General features: G+C 33.6%; 1 protein-coding gene across 4 annotated transcripts; it reads right to left on the reverse strand.

Annotated features, from left to right (window-relative positions):
• Positions 1 to 3,413: 3,413 nt before the first annotated feature.
• LOC132184965 (disease resistance protein RUN1-like) lies at positions 3,414 to 11,158 on the reverse strand. Of its 4 annotated transcripts, none has more exons than XM_059598767.1 (10): positions 10,376 to 11,158; positions 8,934 to 10,035; positions 8,073 to 8,348; positions 6,500 to 7,405; positions 5,682 to 6,375; positions 5,120 to 5,263; positions 4,581 to 4,690; positions 4,333 to 4,406; positions 4,065 to 4,122; positions 3,414 to 3,871 (listed from the first exon to the last, which is right to left on the reverse strand). In XM_059598767.1, the coding sequence occupies exons 1-5, from the start codon at positions 11,089 to 11,091 to the stop codon at positions 5,848 to 5,850; spliced, it is 3,528 nt and encodes a 1,175-aa protein (XP_059454750.1). In that variant the 5' UTR covers positions 11,092 to 11,158; the 3' UTR covers positions 3,414 to 3,871; positions 4,065 to 4,122; positions 4,333 to 4,406; positions 4,581 to 4,690; positions 5,120 to 5,263; positions 5,682 to 5,847. The 4 variants fall into 4 exon arrangements, with proteins under 4 accessions (XP_059454750.1, XP_059454748.1, XP_059454747.1 ...); XM_059598765.1 differs by having other exon boundaries at positions 8,931 to 10,035; XM_059598764.1 differs by having other exon boundaries at positions 4,333 to 4,409; positions 8,931 to 10,035.
• Positions 11,159 to 11,555: the final 397 nt, after the last annotated feature.

Raw genomic sequence — 11,555 nt, forward strand, 5'->3', positions numbered from 1 at the left:
ATATTACAAACCCCATCTTTGAGTGCATACTAGTGAATTTTCGTGCCAATTTACTGAATTTAGTTCTCTCACATCCTTCTTTGCTTCCTAAAGAATAAAAAGAGAATCTTTCAATAAACTTATTAACCAAAAATTTTAAATTATATGGTCTTAAATGAACAAAAGCAAAGGAAAAAAGACACACACACACACACACAAAAAATGCATTTAAAATATAATATACCTTTAGTTTTTAACTTCTTTAGTTATTAATTTCCTATTGTTTAGAGTTTGGATTAGGGAGATAATAAAAATCATATGCAATCTCATACTGATCGCTAGCAGAGGTGGCTCAGAAATGGAAGATTCACAAAGAATGATAAGAAACAATTCCTTAAAGTGGTTTATTTCGCTCTTCTTGAATTCCATTTAGAGTTTCTTCCTTTTATTGTGAAATGGCAGTACGTATTGTCTTTTGCCACAACTAGTAGATGAAGATCCCATAAATATAAAGCAACGATGAAGATCCCTATCAGCCTGTAGTACTTCTCCTTTACCTAGTTAGTCTTTGGAGAATGGTAGAAATTGTGCATTAATTAGGTTTGATGAAGTAGAATGGGAGAAATTCCTAATAGTATACCTAAATAGTAGATGAAGTAGGCAGCTGATAGGGTTTGATGCATATCTTCTTTGGTTTTGTTTACTCTTAATATTTATTAAATATAAAAAAAATAAAAATAAAAATTCAAAATTAATTCTTTTGGTTGCACTATTTGTAATAAGCTTTTTATAGTATAAAAATGTTCTAAGATTTCTTTGTAGTATGAAAAAGTAACAAATAGATTTCTACATTCAACTTTGGATACATTTTTCCTCTAAATTGGTTTGAAAGAAATTTTTTCCAACCTATTTTAATAAGTGACAAATGTCATTCAACATATTTGGATTTCTCATAAATTAATATTTAGGTTTCCAGATTAGTACAATGACAAATATGACTCTTAAAAATATTAAAAAAAAAAAAAGTGAGACAACACTTGTCATCTATAGAATTTAAAGAAAATTTTCTCTAAATTGATTTGGAAAAAATTTCTGTCTTTCAACTTTTATCTAATTTTTTGGGCAGAAACCATAAAAATAATAAGCAAGCTTTATGAATAATATATATCATAATTTTATTAGTATTGACATGATATTTAATGTCTTCATTAAAAGCATTAAAGGGAAATGGTGTATTGGAACTTATTATTATTATTTTTGGCACATCGCGTAAAGTTTTTAAAATATTTTTATATCATGGGAAGTTAAATTGAAAATCATTGTAACCATAATAATTAATTTTACATTTAAAAAAAAAAAAATCTTGGACAAGAGATGAAAATGACCTGAGCATTTCAGAGTCAGGTCTCGTCAGTCTTAAAAACTGAAAACAAAAAAATTAAAATAATAAAATAAATCATACCATGCCAGACAGCCAACAGTGTTGGTTACTTGTATCATTGGCATGGAGGGACTCTGGGACATGCCAATAATGGAGGAGTGCTGCTTGAGATTCTACTCTTTTTACCCCAGATATGACATTTTATAATTAATTATATGATTAAACAAAAAATTGAGTTCTTTATTTTCACAAAATTGTTTACTTTCTAAAATGTCATAACTTTTTGTAAACTAAGCCAAGAGTTTTAGAGCTTTTTTTTTTTTTTTTTTCCTGAGCAAGAGCTTTAGTTAATACATACCTATAAAAATCCCAAATGTTATCAACCCATATTCTATAATATGATGGTCGTAAAACAGTTATACATGAAAATGTAAACATCAAAATTGTACTTATCATATCATATCTCATGTATACTAACATTGTCTCGTAAACATTTAGAGTATTCTCAACAACTTTCTTTTAATTTTTCCTAATTTTGAACTATTTTTCTAGAATTTGTTTCTCCTATATTTGATGATTTGTCTGATTGATAAACTTTTAATGCAGCCTGAGCCTTTCTTATCTTTCACATCCAACAGACTTCACAACTTTTACACTTGCTACTCTTTCTCTATTTTCTTTTGGAAAATGCTAAACGCTTAACTTATTTGCTCAACATAAGTTCAATTTTTGCCTTTTTTTTTTTTTTTTTTTTTAGATAAAATAAAAAATCAGTAGATTCATAGGGTTACATTGCAAATTATTAAAGTTTGAAGGACATTGTAAATTTGGTAGAAGTTTGAGGAATAACTTTTATGACAGTATTGTTACTTTTTTTTTTCTTTTTTTTTGACATGTCCACACAAGAGGGTGAAAAGGAGATTCAAACTAGTGACCTTCACTTCATAAGGCGTGATCTTCAGCCGATTGAGTTACTCCTTAGAGACGACAATATTGTTACATATAGATTAATATAAGACGATAACTAACGCTAGTTAATAACATCTACAATCAAGGCCCAAAGGAGAGGGTGAGGGGAAAGGAAATTCAAACCAATGAGCTCCGCCTCATAAAGTATGATCTCTAGCCGATTGAGCTATCTCTTAAAGTCAAAGCCCAAATTACTTATTTAACTTAGGCTCATGTGTATTAGTTTAAGTGAATTGGTGGGCCTTAATCGACTTAATAAGATAGAAAGTTCCAAGTAGACCAATCTTGGCCCAATTTCACATATGATTTATGTCAAACTCACAGGAATTAAAAATGAGGCCCAGTTAATCAGGCCAACAAGCATTGGACTTCAAACACTAAAAAAAAGGGTTAGCCCAACGGAAGTTGGGTTAGGTCCAAAGAGGGGTCCACTTATCCCATTCAAAAAAATATTTATTAAAGAAAATATAAAACAAGAGGGAAAAAAAATAAATAAATAAAATAAAATAAAATTATATGCAATCCTGGATTTGGAGTTCGAATTTGAACCATGTATATCAATCAAGGGATTGCTAGGAATTGGATTGAAGAGCATATGCATTAGTACAGAAATCATAGGTAGCTAGTGTATGTGTATATGTATACATCCATATATAGACATGTATACATGCATTCATGGTTAATAAAAGCAGTATCAACTTTGCCATTTCTAAAATCCTGTCATAAACCGGCAAATATTATATATTAGATAATTCAATAGAGAGGGAAAGGAACACACGCACAATTGGCACAAAGAAACAGAGAAAGACAATTAAATAAAAATTTCAGAAGAAATGATACATATCTAAGCTTGGCTATCTCTGCATCAAGAATAACTTTATGAAAAATATTTCTTTAGGTGTTTGGTGTGAGAAAAATAATAGCAAACCGAAAACTTTTTCAGTTTGACCGAAAAAAACTCCTTTAATTTCCGTAAAAATATCGTAAACTATTTTTCGAATTTTAGCTTCTCTTTTTTGGTAGAAAAGACCATATTAGCTTTTTTGTGGTAGGAGAGATGACAATACTTCACTTAGGGCGGGAAAAGGCCACAATTAACCTTATAAAATTGATTTATACTTTGTGAATTAACATAGAGAATTGACAAATTTAAATAATATTACTTCACAAGAACACACTTACGGTCTTTGAAGAAAAATGGCTTATCCAGTTATCCCACTATCGTTCAACATGTTCTTGAACACAAATTAACAATCTTCCCCTCTAAAGTTCTTGAAAAATGGCTTATGCCATTATAGATTGGCAATAAAATTTCTGCTAGTATCTTCGCCTCTAAAGCTCAAGAACACATGGTGAGTCCACTGATGGGTGGATAAAGTAGACAACGAGGATCGTCGGACGGCCAGGGAAGAAGTCATCCTCTTTGCTAGTTGCTACTACCAACTAGAGATAATAATTGGGTTGCAGAACCAGTTTAGCTCTTTGCTCTTGAGTTGAGAAAAGTCGATGCATCATCAACAGAAGAGAACGTGTTGGCTTCACCTACAAGGAACAGAGGATACTGATGAGGTTTAGCCACTGTACATCTCTCTTCGCAAACCCAAAAATGATTTCTCAACAACGCTTATTCTTCAACAGTGGCTTATTTTGAGACCTATTATGTGTTGTAATGTACATCCCTGATTTTATATTACTTCATAACAAAAAAAAAGATCGAATCTTAGCAAAATGTTACCGTGAACTTCGATGAAGCTCTTATGTTAGAACACCTCTCTCTGCCTCTGTAGTTGTTGCTTCATTTCAACAAAAAAATATGTAAAGAAAGACAAAAAGAAGCAAATAAAGCAATATTCAATTCAAGACCGGCTTTGGATCTCTCCCTCCTTTTTCATTGAACCCAAATTCACTTTGTAACAAATATAAATAAATAAAATCACTCCTTGATTACAGAATTGAAGTCTAAACAGAAAGAGGTCAATGGTAAGCCCAATTGAAACACTTACCATCATTATAGCCAAAGCTAGCGGCTCTGTCCCATATATTTGGCTGCCCTGCACAAACTTGGTACCAAACAAATCTGCTGAATATGTCACACAAATTTGTCAATTGCATCAACCATGAAAAATCCAAATATATTTGACACTAACTAAATTAAAAATAATTTTTTTAAAACAAAGGCTGAACCAAATTTGGTGTGTTTTAGCCTTTGCAATTGACTATTACAAACTCATGCAAATTCAGCATATTCTACCTTAGGTTTGTATAAGAGGGAAACAGGTCAAAGTTTAGCAACCATAGGCTACCATATCAAGTAAAAGGAACTTGTCTCCCTGCAAGTGTAATGTAGCTTCTAGGCTGAACCTACAAGGAACAGAGGAAATTGATGGGGTTTATATTAGCCACAATACTACATATCTGTTAGCAAAAGCAAAAAGAGTTGCTCAACAATGCTTATTCTCAAACAGTGGCTTATTCTGAGCCATATTTTGTGTTGTAATGTACCTTTAATTCTTTTTTAGGATTACCAGGGAGTTTTTGAGAATTTCACATTTTTCCTACATATAAATTATAAACTCAAATTATAATTCAAGTGTGTTTTATTGTATGAGGAGCCATCCTTTCGGCTAAAGAGGAAAAGTGAGAGCTTGTAGCCTAAAATCTTTCCACAGATTTTTGGTGAAACAAACTCTCATCATGGAATTAAGCATTGTTTGCCGATCCACTTAAATTTTCACCTGTTTTGCACTATATTTGGATATATGCCATATTTACTTGGATAGGTGGACTTACTTCCCCATTCATGCCTAAGAAGAAGCCAGCAAGAAACACGTATTTACCAAATGCCACCAATGGGATGTATGCATTTATATCATAAATTGGAGTCATGTAAGAAAATTCAGCCCCAATCACCTCCGTTGCTCTCATCCAATGTCCCTACATTATGCATGTGTCATTATGCATGTGTGAGAGAGAATGAAGCATTGAAACCAAAAAACGAAAATAGATTCAACAAGATAAGAAAAATGTACATAACGAAATGAATGAAAGAGCATAGAAACCAAAACTTACACATATACCTATCTAATTGTTAAAAGCCAAGAAAGAACACAGGTAGGGCAGAAATGGAAAGAGGATTATTTCAAATTTATTCTTCATATACTGCTCATTCACTTGAAAATAACATTAGGGGTTGGAGAAATATCCACTGAATTTATACAGAAATTAACAACAGTAGTATTTTGGTTGTAATTGTGTTGACGAGCTAGAGTGCTCTGTTCTGAATTTATACAGATGTTAACAAGGTAAAGGTAATTAAGGAAACACTAACATAAAGGGTAAAAAGTAAACTTACAACAATGTCATTCAAGAGGTGGCTGTCACGCAGGCTCAGCTGCTTGAAAACCAGGAAACTTTATGCTCCATGTTTCCTGTTGACAGTTGTGGTATGCCTTCAAGTCTGGAATTACTGAACTGAAAAGCAAACGTATTTGGCTCGAGTCTTTTACTTGTATGAATGATTATCCTCGGGTCCAATACCAATTGGATTCCAAGTCGGCACCATCATCATCATCATCTCGGGATCTCTTCCTAATTGAATACCATCTATTAGAAATATCGCCTTCTATTCTACGTATTAGATGGAATCCGCAACTTTTAAAGACCTTCGACTTTGAATCACTGAAGCAAACAAATTTAACTTGCAGATGACCATTATACGCCTTAAGCTTAAAAGATTCTGGAACATGGAAATGCAACCATACATAATTTGAGCCCGAAACCTGAAATGCTCCATTGCCACTATAGATTTCTACACCATCACTGATGACGTAAGCAGAAATTGAGAGAATACCATAATCTTGTACATGCTCTATTCCAACAACAACAGCAGAGAAAGCAATTGTTGTGATCTCCCCATTCAAATCTGCAGGCTCATCAATAACTATTTCACATGAATTACTATTTGAAGCTTCTTTATGATAGTTGAGCCAATCTGGAACCTTATTTCCCGAAAGTAAACAATTAAAGTGACGGCGCTTAGGATGTTCCTGTCACACGTATATGACAAATTATTAGTGATACGATCTACAAATCAAATCAAGGCACACAGACTTGTATATGAGAGAGAGAGAGAGAGAGAGAATATTTTAATCCATCAAGATAAGAAGTTACCCTCGATGGCTGAGGTGTTGCCACAATCTCTGGTAAGCACCATGTAGTAAATAATTGAGATCTTTGTGGTTCTTCGAGAAATGTCTCCAATGAGATGCACCCCTCTGCATACACGTATTCTATATTTGGTGGACGTTCTAGAATTTCTCGTAATTGCTTGCAATTACACAACCAAAGTTGCCTCAAGCAAACAAATCTTTTGATGCAGGCAGGAATGGTAACAATAGCAGTCCCCGAGATATCTAAGACTTCCAATGTGGAGGAGAAATTAAATATCCTAAAGAAATTTGAAAATTCAAATAGGACACAATCTCTGAGATTCAACACTTGTAGTGCCGGAAATACTATCGAGGAACAACCATGATTAGAAACACTTGGATTCATAGGAGGTGGCATGTATTGTTGGTTATCCCACAACTTCTTGGGAAACTTTACAAGTCTTGAACAACCCTTGAGATTAAGATGCTTTAAATGTTGCAGTTGATAAATGCTACTTGGAAGATTCATAAGATTTATGCAACCTTCTAGTACTAAATCTTTAAGCCCACTGACATTCCGAATTGATGAAGGCAATTCTTTTATACCGGTGTGCCCAAAGTTAATGTATTCTAAAAACTTCATCTGACAATTAATTTCAGGAAAGTCATTAAGCTTTGGGCAATACAGAAGGCTAAGATATTTTAGAGATCTCAACATGAGGCTTCTTGGAAAACTGCTGAGGTTATAGCATCGTTCAATACTCAAATGCTCTAGCTTATCAAGAAATCCAACAGAATGATGAATCTCAACTAAATCTATACAACCATCAAGAGTCAATTTCTCTAACATTATAAGACTTGAAACATCCGGAAATATTTTTAGGGATTTAGAATTAGAGAAATCCATAATCGAAATGCATTTACAACTCTGCAAAAAAAAAAAAAAAAAAAAAAAGTTTGAAGGAAATTTATGATAGAGCTTAAAGGAGGAAATGTTAAAATAGAGGGAAATTATGTCATGATCCCATGCTTTCATACTTTTTGACATTTAGACTATGATTTCCAATTTGATGAATTTTAGAGTTATACTTCAGGAATTTGCAAATCGAGACTTCTGTAAGTATTCTCATGAACTAGATAACAAAAATGATATGAAAAAACACTTAATACTCTAATACCAAATAATAATAATAACTAATAAGTGTGGTTGGCCATGGTTGGGTGAAAGCACCTAGCCCTAGCCATGCCATGCAACCGTGGCTGAGGCTGTGGCATCCAAGTCTCGTCGATGGCTGAGGCGTGGCACAAAGCCCAATCAAGGTCCGGCAAGGTTTTGTCACCAGCCACAACCATCCACTTTTTCTAAAAATATATATATTATGTTAGAGGCATAAATGTATTTTAATACCATTATATCCTTTCGACAGAAAACAATACCTATAGTCTCGATTTACAAATTTTCAAAGCACAAATCTAAAATTCATCAAACTAGAAACAAGGCTCTCCATGTCAAAAAAATTGAAAAATAAAAATAAAAATAAATAGAGAAAGCACGAGGGGTTGTGACATAATTTCCCGAAAAACAATAATTATACCTGAATTTGCTTCAATTCCTTTATATTGCTCCGAGGCATTCTTAAAATCCTCATGTTCCTTCCACGAAAATTGGATGGGAGATATTCGAGAGGATATCCATTCCAATCAATAACTCTTAACTCTTCAGGGAGATAAGTAGGCTGTTTAGAAAAGTATACACTAGACTTACAAATAAGTAGTTTAAGGCTTGTCATCCTCGCGAAGCCATTGGAAGCCAAGCACACCCGATCTTCTCCAGGCAAATCTATCACTATGCTTTGAATATTGTTTGTTCCCTAATAAGGCAATGAATCAGTCACGACAACAAAATTAAAGCATAAAGTTCTTCACATTTTAGCACTTGCTAGAATTATAGCTTTTGTTTTGATATGTATAATACTTTTGAAAAAGGAAACCAACTTACATTCTATCTTTCTGTCTTTTAATGTTGCTTTCCATTTTGAGATTTTCATAATAAGTAATGTTATTTCTACTATTAAAATGTTCCAAAGTGAGTGATTACCAAATTCGGTAGGTCAAATTTTTGTCTTCTATTTAATATATATTTTCCAATTACTTTTACCTATAAAAAACGAACATGCTAAAAACTATGCCTACCTTTGAAATAGAATAAAGGACAACAACTGCATATGATGATTTTACTTATTCTTAATTACAATCATTTTACATATTTGATTCTTTTTTATATATATGTGTATATGAATATAAGTGCTATATATTATACATACACATATGTGTGTATAATTCTTCATCATTTTTTACAAAGAAAAAAGGAAGTAAAATATTTTTCTAGCATCTTTAAATGTGAAAATGAAACAAATATAGAATTAAAAGAGTCTCTTGATATAACTTCTTACTACCATATCTTTCTCAAGGACAGCACGAACATCTTCATATAGCCACAACCTACTGCGTTTGCCAGGGATTGAAGGTGATTCTTGTCGAACAACTTCTCTACCCATGTCCTGCAATAAGTCATGCATCGCCAAATTGTTGTACTCATCAATGGTTATGAGAGACTTCTCTATAAGCACTTGGATACCAACATCCGGGAAGAAACCACAAGCATCTAGAATTTTTAGAACATAATCTGCCGACTCTCCTTTGAAAAAGCATGCAATGTCAAGAAAAATATTCTTCTCATTTTCTTCCAATCCATCATAACTTATTTGAAGTCTTTCTTGAATATTTGTGTGAGGAATTCTTTTGTACTTATCCAATGCACTTTTCCATTGATGCATATCTCTGCCATGTAGATATGAACCTAGCACTTCTAAAGCTAGTGGAAGGCGCCCACAATAACTAATTACATCTTTCGTTAGTTTTAGGAAGTCATCAATAGGTTTTTCTCCTTTGAAAGCATTCCTACAAAAGAGCTCAAGAGCTTCATTTTGGTTCAATTCCTTCATGTTATAGATTAGATCATCAACTACTCCATGATTAGTCAATACTTTCCTGTCTCTTGTCGTTATGATGATTATACTTCCTACACCAAACCAATCAGCTTCTCCAGCCAAATTATCTAATTGAACCGATTGATCCACATCATCAAGAACAAGGAGTACTTTTTTAGAGCAAAGCCTTTTCTTTATCACAGTAATTCCTTCATCAACATTGTCAATCACCATAGTATGTCCTAGGAGTTTTGAAAGAAGTGCATTTTGTAGTTTGACAAAACCAGACTCTCGCCTAGAATTTTCTCTAACATTTGCAAGAAAACAACTACCTTCAAACTGAGAAGCAATCGAGTTGTAAATGCTTTTGGCAATAGTTGTCTTACCAATTCCACCAACTCCTAAGATCCCTACCATGCGTGTATCATTCTTCCTCATACTTAAAAGTGAAATGATCTCCTTTAAACGAGACTCTATTCCAACTGGATGCTTGGCAACATGTAAGCATGTGCGATTAACGTTTCTTGAGACAGTTTGAACGATGTTGTCAATAAATTTGGCTTCATTCCTACCAAATACAAAAGATTAGAAACATTTAATTATGAGCCCAACTTTTCATATGAGAAAACATAGTATAATGTACATATTATTGAGTACACATATGTGAGTGTAAAAATGTTTTGAGTCTCACATTGAGAAAATGTCATAAGTGTGACTAAGTAATATGCATAATTGAGCCCAAACCTATATGCTAAAACTTTTGGATCGAGTAGTATCTCAACATGCTATATATATTAAAAGATCACTAAAAAGTTATGCAATGTATCAATCTCCCCAATATATATAGACACACACATGTATGGATGTATGTCTAGTCTATAAAAATGCACAAGACTAATAAAACTTACTCATAATTCTCTAAATGATACCCGGACAAATTGGCGACTTGCGTTAGGGCTGACTTCCACCTCTGCACTTTGATGTCATCCTTGAATCTCTCTTGATGTTTAGCGAACGCTATTTCAAAATTCTTCTTTTGATGTCGTACGTCCGACGGATCCACCTTGTAAAATACTGGTAGAACAATTTGTCCATTAGTTTCTTTACACTCAAGGATCTTCAGTAGTTCGTCCAAGCACCATTTGGATGATGCATAGGCTTGAGAGAATACAACGATTGAAATCTTTGACTCTTCTATAGCTTGGATAAGTGATGAAGCAATCTCCTCGCCGCTTTCAAGCTCCTCATCATCAATGAAGGTGTTGATTCCCTTTTGAAGCAAAGCCTGGTGTAGATGGGCAATAAAATTGTGGCGAGTATCTTCGCCTTTAAAACTCAAGAATACATCATACCTGCACGGACGAATGGACAAAGATGAAGAGGAGGAAGAGGCTCCTTGGAAGGCCGTGGAAGAAGTCGTCCTCTCAGTACTACCTAGTAGAGAACCAGTTAATTGATGGTCAGTAACTTCTTCCAGGTGGATTGGCTGTGCATTAGTATTACTAGAATTCTTCATCGCAACAAACATGGCGCACAACGTTCTGTAAAGCACAACCATGAGAAGGACGATTGTGAAGAAGGCTGCCGGTGTTATCTCCTCCATCACCATCGTATAGAGGGCCATTTGTTTTTTGTTTCCTTTGCTGATAATGAGGGATAGGAGTAGGGGCCAATCCTCTTTAGAGATAATTGGCTTGCAGAACAAGTTTAGCTCTTGAGTCAAAGAAGAAAAGTCGAAGCTGTTTTGCACCATCAGAAGAGGGTAAAACGCGTCAAAAGATGGATGACAATCAATGACTCAATAAAGTAGCGTGGAAAAGAAGGTTGAGGACGCTTCATGGCAACTTCCCCCAATGAGATGAACCATTACCCTCCTCTATGTCGTAATATATAATTGTTACAAAACATTGTTTAACAAAAAAATGTTTGACCATAAGATCATTCCTAGTAGCTTCCTCATTTTTCCTATATATATTTAAAGATTTAAACTACTTTTTTGTTTTCTTATGTCAAAATACACTACAATAACTTTCTTTAATCATTCCCTATATCATTAAACTAATATTTTTTACTTTTTAATTTATTTTT

This window comes from Corylus avellana, chromosome ca6 (assembly GCF_901000735.1).
Source record: "Corylus avellana chromosome ca6, CavTom2PMs-1.0".
Taxonomy (NCBI): domain Eukaryota; kingdom Viridiplantae; phylum Streptophyta; class Magnoliopsida; order Fagales; family Betulaceae; genus Corylus; species Corylus avellana.